Genomic DNA, 23,417 nt, shown 5'->3' with positions numbered 1-23,417 from the left:
TAAATGGGCTTCTGCTGAAAGTATTTGCTTTGCTTATGAATAGAGCCATCTAAATAGTTCTCTTCCTCATTCAATAAATTCTATATCTCTTAAGCGCTGGCAGCTGCTGTGGACTACTAAGAAAGACTGGTGGGGCTGCTTTCTGTCTCCAAAATATATTTGTCCATTTCTCCTTTAGGGAAATAGAATATTTTTAAATGTATTTTTTAAAAAACACATTCCCAAAATATTTCTTTCTTCTGGGCTCAGGATGGGGCTTCCCATAGTTGTTTTACAGCGCGGATTGTGACACATGAGCAGGGAAGCATATGTGTGCAAAATGTCATGATGCGAACCAGTGGCGAAGATAAGTGGAACCCACCCCTGGTACAGTGACCGTATCATCTTTGGAAAAGTAAAGGAGAAACCTGAAAAAGGTGAAAGAGGATCATAAGGGTTAACAGAAACATTGATCACTTGTGGGGGTTTTTTAGTTTTGCTTTAACAAAAGAAAATTCAAGACCAAAATCAAGATTATAAATACTGAAATTAAATGAATTTAAAGGACAGCTTTCTGAAACAAACGCCTGTCTTTTATAATAAAGAATGTAGCGATACTGTAAGCATGGAGTGTGTTGCCAGAGATTAATGTTTAGCAAAAAAAGGAAAAATAGGGGTGGGTAAAGAATGCATTCTTACCTACTCTGAGGGAGTTTCCTGTGTCTCCCTTTCATTTTGTTTCCTAGCTGCTTCTCCATGGTATTAAAAACAAAAGGTTTGGCAAAGTTCCCACTGAAAAATTCCATTTTTCTTTTGATGGCCTTAAAACGAAAGTTGGCCTAAGTTTGCAGTTTTATCAGATGGAACACTGAGTATCTCAATCTTAGGAATTTCTATTCTGAAGCTGAATGCAGCTGGGAGAGTGGGGGAAACATTTTTGGAACCAAATGTTGCTGTTGCGAACCACACACCCCTATATCTGAGGAGCAGTACCCATCACTGAAACGTTTCATATTCCCAAATTAGTTGAACAAGGGAGAGCTGCTCTCCTATTGTGAGCTGTCAAATATTTTCAAGGGATGACTTTCCCCTTCTGTGAATCTCTAAAAACATATTCTAAGAAAATAAAACAGCAGAAGGCAGCAGAGAAGACATATTCAGGAAATACATGAACAGTGGAACCTCTACTTAAGAACTTAATTCGTTTCGTGACTAGGTTCTTAAGTAGAAAGGTTTGTAAATAGAAACAATTTTTCCCATAGGAATCAATGTAAAAGCAAATAATGGGTGCAAACCCATTAGGAAAGAAATAAAATCTCAGAATTTGGGTGGGGGGAGGAGGAAGAGGAGGAGGAGGACGGTCACTGCCAAAGGAAGTAGATGAGGTGAGGGGAATAAAAAAATTCAAAATTTTAAGGCTTAAAAAAAAAAGAGGGATTATGAGGCAGTGAGGAGGAGCACACGCCTCCCATACACCTGGCACGAGGCTGCCTCCCATACACTGTGCCAGAGAGAGAAACCCAGAGGGAATGGCAGGAAACTGGCTGGACCTTCGTGCCGCTCTCAAATTTCCTGGGAAATTTTTGGGGGCTTGGATTCTTAAGTAGAAAATGGTTCTTAAGAAGAGGCAAAAAAAAATCTTGAACACCCGGTTCTTATCTAGAAAAGTTCTTAAGTAGAGGCATTCTTAGGTAGAGGTACCATTGTACTATGAGTTAAGAATGAGTTAAGAAATACTATGAGTTAAATATCACAAAATAACAAAAGAGTCACACCATGGAACAAAACTGATGGAGATGATAGATAAAAAGTTGATAAACAAGAGGACAGTGAGAACAATCAACCCATGGAACAGAAGTTGCCTTTGGAAGTTGTAGGAGCTTCATCACTTGAGACTTTCAAGAAGATATTAGACTGCCATTTGTCAGAAATGGTGTAGGGCAATGATTTATTTAATTGGATTTGTATGCCGCCCCTCTCTGAAGGATTCGGGGCGGCTCACAGCATATACAAAACAGAACAATAATGTGAATCCCATTAATAGTACATAAAAAAGAACTATTAAAATCAATTAAAAAAGGAAACCTATCAAACTAATCATTCAACAAGCATACTTTAAAGGTTCATTGGTCAGGAGAAGGCCTGGCGGCAAAGATGAGTTTTTAAGCTCTTTCGGAAGGTGAGGAGGGTGGGGGCAGTGCGAATCTCTTGGAAACCTTTTTTGCTTTGTGTGCCAAAAGGATGAAAGTACATGTGCTAGCACGCGCGCACATGCACACACTCATTCCCTCCCCACACACCCATGCATACCCCCCCATACTGCCTTGTGCATGCTCACAATCCCTCCTGAGTCCCCACACACAAATATAGGCTTCACTGAAGTTTGGGATAATGAAATAACAGCCAAACAGAAAAACCAGAGGTTCGGAAAAACAGACTTCCAGTTTGCGTGTTGTACTGTTTATTTTACCTCAAAGCCTCTGGAAGATAAAACGGCCTTCCCCAAGACCAAAAATCAGCTGGCTAGTGCACGCATGCACACTGCAGCTACCATAGGGCACCTCGCCTGCCCTCCGATATGGTTCCACTTGCCACCTGTGGCACAAGTGCCATAAGTTCACCATCATGGGTGTAGGGCAGTGATGGCGAACCTATGGCATGGGTGTCACAGGTGGCACATGGAGCCATATATGCTGGCACGCAAGCTGTTGTCCTAGCTCAACTCCAATGTGCACATGTGTGTTGACCAGTTGATTTTTGGCTCACAAAGAGGCTCTGGGAAGGTGTTTTTGGCTTCCAGAGAGCCTCCAGGGGGATGAGGGAGGGCATTTTTACCCTCAACCAGCTCCAGGGAAGCCTTTGGAGCCTGGGGAGGGTGAAACACAACCTGTTGGGTCCACCAGAAATTAGGAAACAGGCCATTTCTGGCCTCCAGAGGGCCTCCAGGGAGGGGGAGCTGTTTTCACACTCTCCAGTCATTGAATTATGAGTATGGGCACTCACACATGCACAATAGAGTGCACACATGCTCTTTCAGCACACAATCAAAAAAGATTCACCATCACTGGTTTAGGTTCTCATACCTGAGTGGTGGGTTGGACTAGATGACATATAAAGTCCCTTCCAACTCTTAATATATTAGAACCTGAGACAATGAAATGGTCTTCATGAGGCAGTGGAAAAAACCATAATGTCAGTGCCCAGTAACCTCTCTGGTTGTGCCTGGAGAAAAAAAAAATGGTTATTTTTCTCATGCCCACCTCTGTTGAATGTGGAGCCCTGAAGAAAGGCAAGACCAGGGTTCCAAATGTGGACAATATTGACCTCTAAGGGTTGGTGGAGCTATCCAAGAGGTTGATGAATAACTGGGGAGATCAAAATGGAGTCATTACATATCTGGTGGTCAAAAGATGGTTGAGAAAGAATAGGCCGATTGGGGTCAATTAATCTTTTGTGGTTTCTATAGAGGTCTATTTATTTGTTTATTAGATTTGTATGCCGCCCCTCTCCGTAGACTCGTCCTTCATAGTCTTGAAGGTGAGAGAAGCAATAGTACACAAGAGTAGGTATGGCATAGTTGCCATTACAGAAACCTGATGGTACTGAAGGATGGATACAAATTGTTCAAAAGACACAGCTGTGCAAAAAGAGAAGGTGAGATTGCACTATGAAGAACAGCTGTAGAATTTGGATTTGGCTAGTCTAGAGAAAAGAAGGACTAGGGGTGACATGATAGCAGTTTTCCAGTATTTGAGCGGTTGCCACTAAGAAGTGGGGGGCAACTTATTTTCCAAAGCATCAGTGAGCAGGGCAGGAATGGATAGAAACTAATGAAGGAGAGAAGTAACCTGGAATTAAGAAGAAACTTCCTAACTGTGAGGACAATTAACCAGTGAAACAGCTTCCCTTCAGAAGTTTTGGGTTTTTCAGAAGACATTAGGCAGCCACTTGTCTGAAAGGGTATAGGATCTCCTGCTTGAGCAGGGGGTTGGACTGGAAGACCTCCAATGTCCCTTGCAGCTACTACCCTGTCACCCTTTCTTAGATCCAATATCCATGATCAAATCACTTCAGAGGATAAATGAGTCCCTTTTTTGACAGAAAGGCAAGCAACCACACAAGAAGGCACAATACCCTTGGCCTTCTAAAAACACCAGGGCGTTTTGCAGTGAACTAAGAGTTAAAATAAACACAATAATTAGTGTGAGTCTGTAAATGACACCATCAGGGGAGGGGAAAAAGAAAGGAGGGGAAAAGGAATGCTTATAAAACTATTCATAGCATATTCATTTCACTTCTATTCGGAATACTTGGAGTATGAAATGAACACTCATCACTATATACATATTTTGTTCATCTCTTCAGAAAGTGGTTTTATTTTTAACTCAGATTGGATTCCTAAACTTCCTTCTGTGGCACTTGGAGGCAAGTATTTTTTTTTCTCTATTTGCATATTGTGCAAAAATAATTCCTGTTAAACAGAATTAATGTGTATGTAAGGTAAGGATGGGAGATTATTATTTTTTATTATTATTTATTAGATTTGTATGCTGCCCCTCTCTGTATACTTGGGGCGGCTCACAACAATAACAAAGACAATGTAAGAACAAATCTAATAATTTAAAAAGCACTAAAAACCTTATTATTAAAAGCAAGCATACACACAAACATACCATGCATAAACTGTATAGGCCCGGGGGAGATGTCTCTGTTCCCCCATGCCTGAAGGCAGAGATGGGTCTTAAGAACTTTACGAAAGGCAGGTTTTTCCAGACAAGATTAACCAAAGGTATTCAATAGAAGAATATCATAGCATAGCATAGTCAAAAAGTATCTTGCAGGTCTTCTAGTCCAACTCCCTGCTTAGGCAGGAAACCCTACACCACTTCAGATAAATGGTTATCTAATATTTTCTTGCAAACTTCCAGTGTTGGAACCTTTACAACTTCTGGAGGAAAGTTGTTTCATTGATTACCGTAATTGTTCTAACTGTCAGGAAATTTCTCCCTAGTTCTAAGTTGCTTGTCTCCTAGATTAGTTTCCATCCATTGCTTCTTGTCCTGTCCTCAGGTGCTTCGGAGAATAACTTGACTCCCTCTTCTTTGTGTTTTTTATTAGTTAGTTAAAAGTACCTCCTTACATTTAAATATACTTGATGTAAAAATTTTGTTTGCTTCAATGTGTATGGTTGTCCATCTTGCATAAATGACTTGCATGCTTAATTGTTACATTCCAGGATAGTTTGAATTATTGTGATATTGAAGGATGGATTAGTAAATACAATACATAGATGATTTATATTTATTTGTCTACTGTCTCATTTGGCTAAAGATATTTGCTGCCTGGAGCTGAGAAAAGAAAGGGAAAATAATGCAATTTCTTGCAGGAAACAGATGTCCTGTTCTGTGTTGTGCTGTATAAATATGATAATATTTAGGAAACAGGCTATTTGATTACCATTTCAGCAGGAGGCTTAATCTCTTACTTCCCATGAAAGCTCTGTGAAATGCATTATAAATTAGTTGTCTTTTCTTCTTTTGCTTTTCCTTTTGCAGAAAAAGGCAAAGACTATAATTTTCTTGTCCAATTCTGGAAGGAGAGTAAATTTAGATAACCAATTCAGGTATGTAACCACAATTTACTTTTGTAGCAAAGTCCAAAGTTTTTGTGTTTATTGAAGTTGTGAATTAAACCACCCCCAGTTTAATTATGGCACAATGCAGTATGGAAGGGAATGGAATGGAATAAAATAGAATAGAATAGAATAGAATAGAGTAGAGTAGAGTAGAGAAGAGAAGAGAAGAGAAGAGAAGAGAAGAGAAGAGTAGAATAGAATAGAATAGAATAGATAGAGTAGAGTAGAATAGAATAGAATAGAATAGAATGGTGGTAACAGTGAAATAACCCTACTGATCCATTCCTACCATTTAGAATAGAATAGTATTTTATTGGTCAAGTATGATTGGACACACAAGGAATTTGTCCTGGTGCATATGCTCTCAGCATACATAAAAGAAAAAGATACATTTGTCAAGAATCATGTGGTACAACACTTAATGATTGTCATAGGGGTCAAATAAGCAATGAAGAAACTATCAATATTAATAAAAATCTTAGGATACAAGCAACAAGTTACAGTCATACAGTCCTAAGTGGGAGGAAAAGGATGATAGGAATGATGAGAAAAACTAGTAGAAATAGAAGTGCAGATTTAGTAAAAAGTCTGACAGTGTTGAGGGAAATAGAATAGAATAGAATAGAATAGAATAGAATAGAAGGGAAGGATAGGTTAGGGTAGGCTAGGGTAGGGGGAATAGAATAAAGTTGAGTAGAGTAGAAGTTGGAGTAGGAATAGGAATAGAAGTAAAACTGAACAGAATCAAAGAGACTAGAACAACAGAGTTGGAAGGGACCTTGGAGGTCTTCTAGTCCAACCCTGTACCATTCCAAACAAATGGTTGTTGTGTCATCTTGTCAATTATTATCCTTGCTTCCATGACTTGCCTTTATCTTATCCCACCACAACATCAAGACATTAAAATATCTCACTTGTTTCTTGGAGATGAGTCCACTGACCTGTTATAGGACTGTGGGCAAGAAGGGTGTTTTGCTTTTGTTTCTTTTGTTTCTTGTTTGGTTTTTCTTGAATTTATTTTGCTTCTCATCCAAGAAGCTTCTTCAGTGAAGAAGAATGCAAAAAAAAAAACCTTCTCAGATGAGAACCGAAACATTTTTTAAGCAGAAAGTCTGGTTGCCTTTTAAAAAATCACCTTTCAGGTTAGTGCTGAGTTCTTTCCATAATGATCATACTCATTTTAATAGTAATTTCTCTCTAGACCAGGGGTCTCCAACTTTTAGCAATTTTAATACATTGCATGCACAGAAGCAAAATCTCAACGGGAAGTCACCCGAAGCTGTGTGCACATCACACCAGTAGCGGTGGTAAGTAGAAACCCCAGCCTGACCCTGACTTATAGATCTTTTCCTTACTGGCTGATAAAAGTGATCAGCAGCAGAACCAGCAAACCAGACAAGAAGTACTATCCTTTTCCCTGAAGTGTATGGCACAGTCATCACAAGACATTCATGATCCTTGGTGTTACAGTGGTTAGAGTGCAGTACTGCACGCTACTTCTGCTGCCTGCCTGCAATTTGGCACTTCAAATCCCATCAGGCTCAAAGTTGATTCAGCCTTCTATCCTTCCGAGATGGGTAAAATGAGAACCCAGATTGTTGGGGAGAGGGGCAACCTTCTAAATATACCCCCCCACTCTCTTTTGGCAAGGATAGGAAAGAGTACACTTAAGACACAGCACCAGAAGAAGGAACCTTTTGGCTGCATGCTGAACGCAAGAAATCTCTCTCTCCTTTCATTCCAAGAGGCTGTGCAGGCCTGATGAGTCTCACTGACTCATTTCTGGTGAAGTCTGGAAGAGACAAAGATTTCTTGCGTGCAGCCAAAAGGTTCCTGCCAGGAGGTTGGGGAGAGAAAGGAGGAAAGGCAGTTGCCTTTGCCATGGGAGTTTCTTCCCCTCCCGCTTTGCTTGGAAGCCAGGGGCAGGGGAGGGTCAGTGGATACGTGCCGGTTCCTACAAGGGATTCCAACTCACTGCCCTCCCCTGCATCCCCCATCTGAAGGAGGTGGGGAGGGAAGATGGAGGATGAGTGGTCCAAGGAGGTGAGCGAGGAAGGGAGGCGGAGGCAGGAGGCAGACCCAAAGGGGCGGCGAGGCCGACCCACAGCCCGGCGCTCTCTATCTGACTGAAGGGATGTGCAACATCAGTAGCTGCAGAGGCACAAGCAACCAGTGCCTGAGAGTCACTGTACACCAGCCCCTCCACTGCAGGGAACAGTGGCAGCAGCTCCAGGCCAACACACGGCTCCCCCAGCAGGTGCCTGGAAAGCCTCAGCCACTGTATGCGTAGTGACAGGTATGGACTACATGCACCCATCTGCTACTCAAGCCCTGCATTTGTGGGCTTGGCTTACCCAACTGGCCTCACCACCTCTTCGCAGGCAGAAGCATGTTTCCATATGCTGCTGGAGGCAGCCCAGAGGAGCAGAGCCAGTCCCGTGGGTAGTGTGCGCACCTGCTTCTTGCTTGCTCTTGTTCTTGTTCTCCCTGTTCTTTCTACAGTGGGCACTCTTTTGGCCGGGAGGGAGAGATAATAATAATAATATAACAACAGCAGCAGCAGAGTTGGAAGGGACCTTGGAGGTCTTCTAGTCCACACACACACACACACACACCCGTTTAAGCAGGAAACACTACACTACTTCAGACAAATGGTTATCTAACATCTACCTTAAAATGTCCAGTGTAGGAGCATTCACAGCTTCTGGAGGCAAGATAAATTGTTCTAACTGTCAGAAAAATTCTCCTTAGTTTTAAGTTGCTTCCCTCCTTGATTATTTCCACCCATTGCTTCTTGTTCTGCTCTCAGGTGCTTTGGAGAATAGCTTCATTCCCTCTTCTTTGTGGCAACCACTGAGATAGTGGAATACTTCTATCATGTCTCCCCTGGTTCTTCCTTTCATTAAACTAGACATACCCAGTTCCTGCAACCATTCTTCATATGTTTTAGCTTCCAGTCCCCTAATCATCTTTGTTGCTCTTCTCTGCACTCTTTCTAGATTCTCAACATCTCAGAAAGGCGGCATAGAAATCCATCAATCCATCTTTCCATCTTTCCATCTTTCCATCAATCCATCAAGTAAGTAAATAAGTATGTAAGTATGTAAGCATGTAAGTAAGTAAGTAAGTAAGTAAGTAAGTAAGTAAGTAAGTAAGTAAGTAAGTAAGTAAGTAAGTAAGTAAGTAAGTAAGTAAGTAAGTAACTTATGACTCTTTTTCATACACAAGATCATTGCAGCATCCCTAATGGGCATGTGATCAATATTCAAACATTTACCAACTGACTCATATTTATAACGGGTGCAGTTTCCTGTGGTCAAATGATCCCTTCTAACAAGCAAAGGCTTGCTTCAAGGCCCTTTTTTCTTTAAAGTCAAAGTCAAAGCCTGATTCACTTAACAACTGTTACTTACTTAACAACTGCAGATACACTCAGTAACCCTGGCAAGAAAGGTCATATAATGGAGCAAAACTCACTCAATAAATGCCTCACTAAGCAACAAAAAAATTTGGGCTCAATTGTGGTTTTAGGTTGAGGACTACCTGTATTTGGAATACCCAGAAACACAGTAAATTTAAAGTAATGGCAAAAGCTTACTGGTTACCAATATAGATTTGATTTTCCTTACTTGCACAGGAGCATGGATTTGGAGGTTAAAATAGGCCCGGACTATTAAAAAAAACTATGAACAAATCCCTATGCACATACCTTATTTAGAGTAAAAATCAAAATGGGAACAAATACAATATTTAAAATAAAGAAGAAGTAATAAAGTAATTAAGTAATAAAGTAATTTATACCTCTTTATTAACAAGTAAATGTAAACTTAAATCAACAAACTCCCTCCATTTCTACTTCCTTCCCTCACTCCTTCCTCTCCACTTCCCTCTTCCCTCTCCCTTTTTTCCTTCTCTCTCATTTGTTTCATTTTCCTCTCATTCTTTCCCTCCATCATTTTTTTCTTTTTTCCTTCCTCTTCTTTCTCTCTCTCTCACTCTTTCCATCTCTCCCTCTTCCTTTCTCTCCTCCTCTTTGTATCTCTGTCTCCCTCTCTCCCTCTCTCTCCCTCTTCCTTTGTCTCTACCTCTCTCTCTCTCTCTCCCTTTTTATCTCTCTCTTTCTCTCTCCCCCTTTCTCTCTCTCTCTTTCTTTCTCTTTCTTTCTTTCTCTCACTCACTCACTCTATCTCTCCCTCTCTTTCTCTCCCTCTCTTTTCTCTCCCTCTTTCTTTCTCTCTCTTTCTCTCTCTCCCTCTTCCTTTCTCTCTCCCTCTCCATCTCTCTCTCTTTCTCTCTTTCTTTCTGTCCCTCTCTCTTTTGCTTTCTCACTCTCTATCTCTCTCTCTCTCTCTTTCTTTCTTTCTCTCTAGCACTCTCTCTCTATCTCTCTTCCTTTCTCTCTCCCTCTCTATCTCTCCCTCTTCCTTTCCTTCTCTCTCTTTCTTTCTCTCTGTTCCCCATCTCTCTCTTGCTTTCTTTCTCTTTCTCTCTCTCTCACTCTTTTTCTCTCTGTCCCTTTCTCTCTCTCCAGCAATGGCTTTCTCTTTCTCTCTCTCCAATTACACTTACAACAACCCGGGGGGACAGCAGCGGAGCTTGGAGGCTGCAGCAATGCAGTGCCAAGAAGGACTGGCTGTTGGTCCCTTGAAGCTGTCACCGCCGCGAGGGGATCTCCATAGTGGGCGGCGGCAGATTCAAAGGACCAACAGCTGGCCTTTCTTGGCGCTGCATTGCTGCAGCCTCCGAGGCTGCCCACCGAGAACCCTTCACTGGAATGGAGGCTGCGGCAGTGGCCTCGGAGGCTGCAGCAACACAGCACCGAGAAGGACCAGCTGTTGGTCCCTTGAAACCACCGCTGCCACCTCTGTCCGAGCGAATTCGGGAGGGTTCCTGAATCTCCCATCCACTCACCACAGAAGAGGAGATGGGGAGGAGGAGGAGGAAGTGGAGAGCCAAGGGGCGGGGAGAAAAGCGGGCCTGCAATTGGCCCCTTTCTTTCTCGCCTTTAGCGAGAGGAACTGTTGCTGCTGTGCCATAAGGCAGCAACACTGTCTCTCCCTGAAGGCAGTAAAGAAAGGGGCCAATTGCAGGCCCGCTTTCCTCCCCGCCCCTTGGCTCTCCACTTCCTCCTCACTCAGCAGCAGACCACGGTGAGTGGACAGGAGATTCGGGAGCTCATTATATCTATTGGTAAAATCCTGTGCGCTACCGTGGGCCAGATAAATGGCCTCAGCAGGCCACATCTGTCCTGCGGGCCATAGTTTGGGGACTGCTGCTGTGACTAGTGCTTGGCAGCCTAGTGCAGAAGGCTGTGGGTAAATTGATTGTCAGGACTGGCAGTTGCTGTTGGGATTTTAGTGGGGAGGGAGGGTTTTTACAGGAATTTTTCCTTTTATTCGACTTGCTTACCTCCCTGCTTCATTTTTAGGTATGCAAACTTCATCCTAGTCCAGTGCTTCTCAAATAGGCAGCCCCCCCGGGGCTGGAGGGAACAGGAGTGATGGGGGGGCTGTGATCCTGGGGAATGTGCTTTTTTTTGCTGTAGGGAGTAGGGGTTGTTTCCACCGAATAATAGTACACAGCACAGAGCAGGAGATATGAAGTGCAGATAACAAACCCTTAAGAGACACCATGGCAAAATATTTAACAGGGATGAAAAGAAAGGAGGAGAGAGACGGAGATAATGAGACAAACGTAAGTCTCCCAGAAAGCTAAGACGATGAAATATGATGAAGTGTATGTATGTATGTATGTATGTATGTATGTATGTATGTTGTTATTATTATTATTATTATTATTATTTTATTATTATTATTATTATTATTAATTGGATTTGTATGCTGCCCCTCTCGGGGGCAGCTCATAACATCTCAAAAACAATATACCATATACATATCTAAATGTAGCGATTGCCTTCACTGTGACTACAGTGGGAGACGAGAAAAGACCAATATGTTTACTGTATCTAAAAATGTTGGCAGCAGACAGCATGAAGCCAAATAAATTAAGGCATCACTTAAACGTGGTTTAAGCACAAGTTCAATCATTATACCACAATCATGCTGATAAGCCATTTGAGTTTTTCAGCAAAAATGTGCCGAATATTGCAAACAATTGTCCCAGTGGAGAATTGGGAGCAGGCAAAATGTTTACATCTTTGGGGGTGGGGGTAACAGAAAATGATTGAGAAGCACTGTCCTAGTCTGATATATTCTCTGTGTTCCTTCTGTTAAGCAGTAAACAGCACCATCTAATGGAATCCAGGAGGTATGCCTTCTGTGTTTTAGTGCCTGCCTTATAGAACAGCCTGGAATTTGCAGTGGGAGGTTCAGCAGGTGCCAAAGAGAGCCAAGAACAGTGTTTCTCAACTTTGGCAGCTTAAATATATGTGAACTTCAATATAGTTGGCTAGGGGATTCTGGGAGTTGAAGTCCACAAGCCAAGAGGGTCATCTACAGAATGAACTGGCTGGTGGAACAGACTGTGGTTTTAGAGCTCAGCAAGGACTTTGAGAAGTATTGGAAATTCAGAAGTTGAGAAAAGAGTTGTTTTTCCTTCGTTCAGAATCTCTTATCACCCTCACATTTTAATTAGTCAATTTTAATTACTTAATCTTTTTTATATATAAACCCTCAAATCCCTTTTGTGGTGAATTGATTGCATTCCTTTACCATGTCTTCCAAAGTAACTGTACATGTTATGAGAGAATAAGATGCCCCCCCCCCAAAAAAAGAGAGATGTCGGTGCATCTTATACACTGAATATGGGCATTTTTTGGCCTTCCAAAGCCCCGCCCCACATCCCATTTTTGCAAAAAGTGGGCCGATTCTATGCAAAAATGAGGTGCGTAGAGGGTTTGGGAGGCTTGCAGTGTGCTTCTGAGGGCTGGGGGAAGGCAAAACATTCCACTTTTTGCAAAAAATTGGAGAAATAAAGGGCAATTTTTACCAAAATCAGGGGTGTTTTTGCCTTCCCCCAGCCCCCAGGAGCACTCTGCAGGCCTCCCAAATCCTCTACCCACTGTATTTTTGCAAAATGGATGAAAACCAGGCAAAACACAGGGTGCACATAGGGTTGGGGAAGCTTGCAGAGTGCTCCTGGGGCTGGGAGGACAACTCCCCCTCCCTTATTTATGTACCTTTTGAAATCTTGATGCATCTTATATACCGGTGCATCTTATAGTTAAAAAAAATACAGTATGTTTTTCAGCCAGGCCTCAATCAGTCACAATTATTATTTATTCTAGGGGCACTTTTTCAATACACTGTTATCTTGTGCCCACCAATAAGCTCATGCTTTCTATATCTCCATCCTTGCCATGCCCACCAGGCATTCATTCATTCATTCATTCATTCATTCGTTTGTTTGTTTGTATGCCACCCCTCTCCGTAGACTCAGGGCGGCTAACAACAGTAATTAAAACAGCATATAGAAATCCAATATTAAAACAGTTAAAACCCTTATTATAAAACCAAACATACATACAGACATACCATGCATAAATTGTGTAGGCCTAGGGGGAAGGGAATATCTCAGTTCCCCCATACCACGCATACCATGCCCACCACGCCCACCAAACTAGACCCACAGAACCAGTAGTAAAAAAAATGGATTACACCACTGATTCACATCCCTGAACATATTAAGGGACTCCATAAAATTATTAAGAAGAAAAGTCCTAACAATGAGGATAATTAACCATGCAGTTGCGAGAGCAATCATGGGCTTTCCCAAATATGCCCATGTTACACCAACACTCCGCAGTCTGAATTGGTTGCCGATCAGTTTCCGGTCACAATTCAAAGTGTTGGTTATGACCTATAAAGCCCTTCATGGCACCGGACCAGATTATCTCAGGGACCGCCTTCTGCTGCACGAATCCCAGGGACCAGTTAGGTCCCACAGAGTGGGTCTTCTCCGGGTCCCATCAACTAAACAATGCTGCTTGGCGGGACCCAGGGGAAAAGCCTTCTCTGTGACAGCCCCGGCCCTCTGGAACCAACTCCCCCCAGAAATTAGAATTGCCCCCACCCTCCTTGCCTTTTGTAAGCTACTTAAAACCCACCTCTGCCGTCAGGCATGGGGAAATTGAGATACTCTTTCCCCCTAGGCCTTTACAGTTTTATGCATGTTATGTCTGTATGTATGTTTGGTTTTTATATTAATGGGTTTTAATCATTTTTACTATTGGATTATTATTGTACAGTCTTATTATTGCTGTTAGCCGCCCCGAGTCTCCGGAGAGCGGCGGCATACAAATCCAATAGATGAATGAATGAATGAATGAATGAATGAATGAATGAATGAATGAATGAATGAATAAATAAATAAATAAATAAATAAATAAATAAATAACCAATAGTGAAGAACAGCTTGTCTTCAGCAGTTGTGAATGCTTTATCACTGGAGGTTTTTAAGAAGAGATGGGACTGTCATTTGTATAAAAGGGTATAGGCAGGGGTGGCATTCCCTTCCCTACTGGTGCCAAATGTGAGCGTAAACATACACACACACTCTTCACTCGCAAGCACCAACTCTGTGCATGTGCACACACTTCTGTGCATGTGACCAAGCTTAAAAAAACATACCAGAGCCAGGGCAGGTGGATGCACTTGCGATTTCCATGACCAGTTTGGTCGAACCGGTCTGAATTGGCAGAACACCACTTCTAGGTATAGTGCTTGCTGCTTAAGCAGGGGACTGGGCTAGAAGACCTCCAAGGTCCTGTCCATCTCTGTTCTGATTGAGTTTAAGATCGATTACATTCTTGCTCGCTCTCTTTTGGGGGGCATCCTTTCAAGTCAAGTCACAAAAGGCGATCATGGAACCTTGGCACACAACAAAGGTTATAAATAGGAACCAGTTGACAAGAATCTGGAGTTTGATCACATGATTATGAGGATGATGCAATGGTGGAAACTGTAAATCACTTTTTTCAGTGCTGTTGTAACTTTGAACAGTCACTAAATGAACTGTTGAAAGAAGCACTTTAACCTATCTATCTATCTATCTATCTATCTATCTATCTATCTATCTATCTATCTACATTAGGGGTGGTTTCTAACTTACCTTGATGCCGTTTTGCTTCTTCCCGTGCCATATGGCCATGCCTCTTGGGTGCATGCGCACATGCACAGTAACAAGAAAAAAACTAAAAAAAGAAAAAAACCTCCCCAAAAAACCTGAAAACAGGATGGCATGTGCAGAAGAAAAACATTCCCCCACACCCCCCCCAAAAAAAAAAATCAGGGAAAAAAATCCAAAAAAAGATGGTGGCCTCCATGAACCAGCACCAACCAATCAGGTTCTGAAGCATATTATGATGTCATAAGCAGGTTACTACTGGTCTGAACTAGGAGAAACCCACCTTTGATCTCTATCTCTCCTTCTATCATTGTCATCACAACTATCATCATCATCTACATCTATGCCAAAACTATATCTACTGTCTGTCTGTCATCCACCCACCCACCCACCCACCTACCTACCTACCTACCTACCTACCTATCTATCTATCTAGCATAATCAACATATATCTATACCAATACCTATAACTACTGTCTGCATATCTATTTTTCATTCAATCAATCACTAAGCAGCTAAATAAGTGTATAAGTAAGCAGTTAAATAAACATATATTTTAAATATATATACATATAATAAAATATTGTTTTCTTCCTTTAAAGAAACAATTCCAGATAAACAGCATGCTAAATGTTCATCCTGAACTGTGAACATTAATCTGCATTCAATATAAAGGGTTATCCTTTGAAACCTAAGGCCTGAAATCTCAGACAAAAGAGACTATAAATATTTTGATACAGATTAATGAGCCCCAAACAACCAAGCCTTTAAAAAAAGAGTAATTTTTGAGTGTAGTGCATTCAAACAATTTGGAGCTATTTCAGAACGGGAAGACGATGGCCAATATTTTATTATTTTGCAAGAAGGAACTATTACTGTCAAAGACACATTGCCTGAATATTGAAAGCTTAAACAAGGTGAAGAATGAATGGGAGAATTTAGAAATGGATAACGGGATGGGAAAATGTTTTGAAGAAGTAATGAAGAATTTTCCCAATGAGCCTTCATGGGTAAAGGAAAATGCCCAGATGGTTCTCAAGGGAGATGATGGGAAAGAGCTTTCTTTTGCTTCAGGAAAAAAAGAATGGAAAATCAATGTTTCTGCTGGAGACTACAAGTTCCGTGTGAAAGCCCCATCAAAATCTGCTTATGTGGCCAGATTAAGCTTTCAGGAGCAACCCCTTAGTATTGCACATTTAAAAAAGGTGGAAGAAGACTTGAAGACATTCGGGCCATTGACTCAGGCTGAGAAAAGTTTCTTCAGGCTGGTACTCCAGTATTTCTGCAACAAAACGAGTGAAATACAAAATAATACCCAGATAAAATTCACCTTTGATATGGATGGAGAAAATGTGAAATATCTATTCACCTCAGGGAACGGAGATTACAAATTGGATGTTACTCATCTCAACGAGCAACTTCAGTATCGTGAATTACATGTAAGTTCAGGCAACAAACTAGAGAAATTCTCGGGTTCCCTTCAGACACTGGATGTTGATCATTTGAGGGAAATTAAAAATGAATTAGCCCGATTGGATTTGCTCACCGACAGCCTAAAATCATGTTTTAGTCGCATAGTGGATGAATTGCCTAAATATTCTTATATAATTAAGGAGAATCTCCAAATTGATTTCACCTGCAAAGAGCAACAACTATATATAAAATCCAAAGATTGGGAGATCACTGCACAGAGTAATGATGGAAAAGTAGATTTTAACTTCAACCCAGAAACTTGGGAGCTGTTTTTAAAAGAGGACAATGGCAAAAAACATGAGCTCAGTGTGGAAAAACTGGTTGCCATGCGGAAAACACTCAGATATCTGAAGGAAGTACCTAAGCATGTCATGAACATAATCAACAAAGCAATAGCCATATTTAGTGAGCAAATATCATGTTTGCAAAAGAATGCTCAACTTATTATTGAATGTGACCAAGGAGAGATGGTTTTCATCTCTGGCAAAGGGCAGAACAGAATCGATATGTTCTGCCTTAATGATGTTGTCCAGTTTGAGATATCTCGTACTCGGTTAATGGGCTTCTTGAGGTTCATATGGAAAGGATTGGCTAAAATCTTACTAACTGCTTTAAAGCTAATCCCACCATCAACTCCATTTTTGGGACTTCCCTTTCATTGAGGCCATTACTTGGGGTAAAGCCATTTCAAAGAGGGTTAAATTGTATTGAACAGTTGCTGTAGGAACATCATCATTGCTATGTGTTTTAAATCTGCATTAGAAACGTGTTTTTTTTTTTAAACAGGAACTTGCTCAGTTGATTCTTCCAGTAGGCAGAGGTACTAAAATATTTCAAATTGACCTGATCAATTTAACCATTCTTTTAAGGCTGAACTTTACGGTACATTCTGGACAAAACTAAAACCTTAGCTTTGGAGAAATTCATTTCAGGGAAGAGCCCTTTATGTACAGTATATATATTGCACTAATTTTCATCTAACTGATGAATGTGTCTATGTACCACGGAGTCAGTTTTGACTCCTGGATAAGGCCTGGATTTAATCCTTGAAGTTTTCTTGACAAGATTTCAGTGGTACTTTGTCATTGTCTTCTTCCCAAGGCTGAGAAATAGTGAGTGGCCCAAAGCCACTCAGCTGGCTTTGTGCCCAAGGCAGGAATAAAACTCACTGTGTAGATTTCTAGTCTGATGTCTTAACACTGCAGCAAACTGGCTTTAAATAATGAGTAGCTAAATATGCATGTACATAGAATTCCTTGTAATTGTGATCTCTGTGGATAGTTTTTCCTTCCCTTTTGATAAGGACCAGGTTGGATCAACTTGAGATCTGTCAATTCATAGTTACTTATAGTTTAATTCAGTAGGTCCCTTCATGCTTGTATGTGGTTACTGTCTATGTGTTCTGCTTATTTCATATTTCCCCTTTTTAACCAAACCCACGCTATGCCCGTTATGGTTAACCTTTTCAGCACCGAATGCCAAAAGTGGAATGTATGTGGCGGGGGTCAAAGAGCTAGCCGTTCCAGGGGAACGAGGGATCGCTGCTTAATAACGATCCCTTGTTCCGGCTCTGTGAACCCAACCTTGGGTACTGGTGATGAGTGTAATTCTGGCCCTGGGCTCAAGCTGCTGCTACTCAATGCCAGGTCGGTGGTAAATAAAGCTCTCCTCATCCGGGATTTAATCCTGGATGAGGAGGCCGACCTGGCTGGGCCCGGAGGGAGGAGTTCCTCTCTCTGAAATTTGCCCAGCTGGGTTTCAGATATGGCATCAGCCTCGACCCCAGGGAAGGGGGGGAGGAGTGGCTATTATAGCCAGGGAGAGCCTTTGCCTACGTAGACTGATTGCTCCAGAGATTGCGGGTTGCGAGTCCCTCCTTGTGAAGTTCAACTTAGGGGTTCAGGTGGGCCTGTTTCTCACATACCTGCCTCCCAGCTGCATGTCACAGGCCCTGCCTGTGCTACTCGAGGAGGTAGCCGGGTTGGCGGTGGAGTTCCCCAGACTTATTGTCTTGGGGGACTTCAACCTGCCGTCACTCGGCGAAGCCTCTGGACTGGCACAGGAGTTCATGGCCACCATGACAGCCATGGACCTGACCCAAGTAGTACAGGGTCCGACTCACGAGGGATGGCATGCACCCGACATGGTATTCCTCTCTGAGCAATTGAGTAATGGTCTGAGACTAAGGGGCTTAGAAGTATTGCCTTTGTCATGGTCGGACCATTTTCTACTGCGGCTTGACTTCCTGGCTCCAATCCTTCCCCGCAGGGAGGCGGAACAGATTAGGATGTTCCGCCCCAGGCGCCTGATGGATCCAGAAGGTTTTCAGATGGCACTTGGGGTTATTCCAGATACACCCGTCCACAGCTCGGCGGAGTCTCTGGCTGAGGCCTGGAACAAGGCTGCAGCGGAGGCTCTGGACCGAATTGTGCCGTTGCGACCTCTCCATGGCACTAGACCCCGTGGAGCTCCATGGTTCAACGAGGAGCTCCGGGAGTTGAAACGCCAGAAGAGACGTCTAGAGAAGCGATGGAGGAAGAGTAAATCCGAATCCGATCGAACACTTGTAAGAGCTCACATTAAGACTTACAAAGTGGCACTCAAGGTGGCAAGATGCGCGTATCATGCCACCTTGATTGCATCAGCGGAATCCTGCCCGGCTGCTCTGTTTAGGGTGACCCGCTCCCTTCTTAACCAGGGGGGAGTTGGGGAGCCCTTGCAGAGTAGTGCCGAGGATTTTAACACGTTTTTTGCTGATAAAATAGCTCAGATCCGGGCGGACCTCAACTCCAATTGGATAACAGAGTCGACTGACAACGAGTCAGTCGAGGTGACTGGGGCACATACTTGTCCACCTGTCTGGGAAGAGTTTGATCTGGTGACACCTGATGAAGTGGACAAGGCCATTGGAGCTGTGAGTTCCACCACCTGTTTACTGGATCCGTGTCCCTCTTGGTTGGTTTCGGCCAGTCGAGAGGTGACACGTAGCTGGGTCCAGGAGATTTGCCCAAGTTCGCCTGGTGCACCAGTTGCGGCCCTATCTGGACCGGGACTCACTGCTCACAGTCACTCATGCCCTCATCACCTCAAGGTTTGACTACTGTAATGCTCTCTACATGAGGCTACCTTTGAAAAGTGTTCGGAAATTTCAGATCGTGCAAAATGCAGCTGCGAGAGCAATCATGGGCTTCCCAAGGTATGCCCATGTTACACCAACACTCCGCAGTCTGCATTGGTTGCCGATCAATTTCTGGTCACAATTCAAAGTGTTGGTTAAGACCTATAAAGCCCTTCATGGCATCGGACCAGAATATCTCCGGGACTGCCTTCTGCCGCACGAATCTCAGCGACCGGTTAGGTCCCACAGAGTTGGACTTCTCCGGGTCCCGTCGACTAAACAATGTCATTTGGCGGGACCCAGGAGAAGAGCCTTCTCTGTGGCGGCCCCAACCCTCTGGAACCAGCTCCCCCCAGATATCAGAGTTGCCCCCACCCTCCTTGCCATTCGCAAGCTCCTTAAAACCCACCTCTGTCGTCAGGCATGGGGGAATTGAAATTTTTTCCCTTCCCCCTAGGCTTATAGAATTTATACATGGTATGCTTGTTTGTATGATTGGTCTTTTAAATTGGGGGTTTTTTAGATTATTTTTTAATATTAGATTTGTTGCATTGTTTACTTTGTTGTTGTTTTAAATATATTTTAATTTTTGTAAAAAATAAATAAATAATAAATAAATAAATGTGTGTGTGCACACCAGAGTACCAGAACTCAGAAGAGAACAACTGGTTGGTGCACATGTGTGTAGCAGCCAGCTGCTGTTCTGCATTCTGTTGTGTGGTTGCACACCGGCCAGCTGCTCTTTTCTGTGTTCCAGTGCATGCACACATGCATGGAAACCCAGAAAAGAGCAGCTGGTCAGAGCGCATACACATTGGATACATGTGGAATCTGGAACAGCAGCTGACAATGGTGTGCTGCCTATAGAGAGGGCTCTGCGTGCCTCTATGCCGTGATTTAGCGGTGTTATAGCATAGTCACTCTTCGATGGATTGGACCACAAGGTTTTAAGGGAAACACACATACAAACAAAAACATTTCCATTAAGGTAAAGTTTTTATTTGCTTTCTTCAGCAACACAAAAACTAGTTTTCAGCTGTTAAGGGTTATAAGAGTGATTTCACGAGTAAACAAAATAAACCCAGCCTCCACCATATAATTTTGGGGAAAAACTTTTATTCATTTATATTTCTTACTCTGGCTGTTGAAGTCCAGAAGTCTTAAAGTTGCCAGGGAGACCCCTGCCCTGAACCATTCCATTTACCATGATCTCCCTTCTGCTTCTGTGCCTCCTTACCAATGTTTGATATGCACACAAGGTCAAAGAACACAGTTACGCAATAAAGGAAGATGAATCAATACAAGTAAATGTCGGGAAATTAGCTGTCGGTAAGACAACTGTAGCTGGACTGTATTTAGTCACAGATAAGTCAAGAATTTGAGAGTCAAAATAGACTCCCAAAATTGGATTTGACTTATCCATGATTGAGCTTCATCTGTGAGTAAATACCATGATACTTTTTTTTAAAAAAGGTTTGCATATATACTTAAATATAAGCTCATCTGCAGTGAGCAGTTTGATTTAGTTCTTAAGGCATTAGGCTATAAATTAGAAGGTGCAAATTCTAATCCCAATTGCATGGGTTTTGGTCCTTGGTCCAATCACTTTCTCTCAGCCCTAGGAAGGAGACAATGCAAACTAATTCTAAAAAAAACTTGCCAAGAAAAGACAGGATTGACAGGAAAAGCCCATCTGCAGGCAAATCAACCTTCACATTTTTAACCAAATAATCATGAAAAATACACCAGCTCCCCCAGATTAGGCAATTGTCAAAATTAAAGCATGAAAATTTCAGTTTATTGTGGATTAGTTTATCTGCAGTAATATATATAATCTGCTAAAATACATGCACCCATTGCTAGGTATGATGCTTAACATGGCAATAATAGCACGTAGACTCATTTACCGCTTCCCAGTGTTTAAGAGTTTAAGAATCAGAATATTGATTAAAAGATTAACAGTCAGAATATTGATTTAAGAGTTTAAGAGTCAGAATATTGCCTCCCAACAATCCGGGTCCTCATTTTATCAAATGGATAGAAGGTTGAGTCAATCTTGAGATGGTGATAATCAAGCTGCTCGCAGTTGGTAGAATTAGCCTGCAATACTGTATTCTAACCACTGTGTCATTGCAGTTTAAGAGGCAGTGGTATTTAAAAGAAATATTTATTTATATTTACTAATATCCAGTGCTATAACCTAATCCCGACAGTTATCCTTCTAGGAAGGAGTAATAAAATATCACAAGAGATCGCAACATTGCTGTTTAAGGTACACATAGATAATATCAAGGATACTAAAAAAGCAAACTTATGTATACATTTTTCCCTTCCCCCTTTTTTTCTCTTGTACTTTTTAAATTTTTCCTTAAGACATTTTTTTTTGCATTTTAAAAATTTTAATGAAATATTTTTTAAAGAGTATCAAGAAGTATGAAGAATAACAAATAAATCATTTCAATACATCATCAAAGCATTCAGAAGAAGACAGTTTTGTTGCATTCTTTTTATCTTACTGATTCAAATGTTAATTAAGCAAACCTATATAATCTCAGCAATATTTTGCTCTAAGCTCTCTATCCTGCTGTAAGTGTATTTTAATAAAGTATACTTCATTGAACCTATCTCCAAATGTTTCGGTTTTAATTTCATCCTTCCTCTAAGCTCAGAACTGAATTGGTTATATTGCCAAGATCTGAAAAAGTAGTTGGCTTATTTGAACCACAAATGAAGAATAGTTGGAGGAATTGGGTATGCCAAGTCCAGGGGTCTACAGCCTGCAGCTCTGGAGCCACATGTGACTCTTTCATTCTTCTGGTGTGGCTCCCTGTTGCTGAAAACATGCATCATAACTGCCAAAGTGCAACACCTGTTGGCACGTGATTTATTGAGCGTTTCAACTCTTATTTTTTCAGAGTTCAAAATGTTTTTGTTGCATGCAGAAATAAAAAAAAAAGTTTTCTCTCTAGCAGTTCATTGATTACATAAATGCAACACATTTTATATATATATATACATATACTGTATACATATATACATATATACATATATACATATATACATATATACATATATACATATATACATATATACATATATACATATATACATATATACATATATACATATATACATATATACATATATACATATATACATATATACATATATACATATATACATATATACATATATACATATATACATATATACATATATACATATATACATATATACATATATACATATATACATATATACATATATACATATATACATATATACATATATACATAATATATACATATATACATATATACATATATACATATATACATATATACATATATACATATATACATATATACATATATACATATATACATATATACATATATACATATATACATATATACATATATACATATATACATATATACATATATACATATATACATATATACATATATACATATATACATATATACATATATACATATATACATATATACATATATACATATATACATATATACATATATACATATATACATATATACATATATACATATATACATATATACATATATACATATATACATATATACATATATACATATATACATATATACATATATACATATATACATATATACATATATACATATATACATATATACATATATACATATATACATATATACATATATACATATATACATATATACATATATACATATATACATATATACATATATACATATACATATATACAGTAATACCTCATGATACGAACTTAATTGGTGCAAGGAGGAGGTTTGTAAGACGAAAAGTTCGTAAGACGAAACATTGTTTCCCATAGGAAACAATGTAAAGTCAATTAATCCGTGCAACCAAACCCCCCCACCCCCCGCAAAAAAACGGCTTTCCGGCTGTTTTAAAAGGTGACAGCCAGCCTGGGGGGCTTCCCAGCACCCCCCCGAACCCGGGTTCGGGGTTCGGGGGGTGCTGGCAAGCCCCCCAGGCCGGCTGCGACCTTTTAAAACACCCGCGCCGCTTCGCAGCTGTCTCCTGAAGCCGAACGCGGAAGTTCGGCTTTGCCGTTCGGCTTCAGGAGACAGCTGCGAA

At 41.1% G+C, this 23,417-nt stretch overlaps 1 protein-coding gene across 12 annotated transcripts in view; it reads left to right on the top strand.

The window, feature by feature from the left end:
* The window catches only part of LOC139160177 (uncharacterized), a 62,706-nt gene extending 40,793 nt beyond the window's left edge, over positions 1-21,913 (top strand). For 2 of the 12 annotated variants that reach the window (XM_070737797.1, XM_070737792.1), the window contains exons 2-5: positions 5,535-5,602; positions 6,802-6,921; positions 8,614-8,693; positions 15,301-21,913. In XM_070737797.1, the coding sequence (XP_070593898.1) occupies positions 17,862-19,268 (1,407 nt within the window). In that variant the 5' untranslated portion in view covers positions 5,535-5,602; positions 6,802-6,921; positions 8,614-8,693; positions 15,301-17,861 and the 3' untranslated portion in view covers positions 19,269-21,913. Of the gene's footprint in view, positions 1-4,264; positions 4,405-5,534; positions 5,603-6,801; positions 6,922-8,613; positions 8,694-15,300 lie in introns of those variants that run through there. The other 10 variants (XM_070737791.1, XM_070737796.1, XM_070737787.1 and 7 more) reach the window with 9 other exon arrangements.
* Positions 21,914-23,417: the final 1,504 nt, after the last annotated feature.

The sequence above is a fragment of the Erythrolamprus reginae genome, chromosome 2 (genome assembly GCF_031021105.1).
Source record: "Erythrolamprus reginae isolate rEryReg1 chromosome 2, rEryReg1.hap1, whole genome shotgun sequence".
Taxonomy (NCBI): domain Eukaryota; kingdom Metazoa; phylum Chordata; class Lepidosauria; order Squamata; family Dipsadidae; genus Erythrolamprus; species Erythrolamprus reginae.
This window is presented reverse-complemented; position numbering and strand designations above follow the sequence as displayed.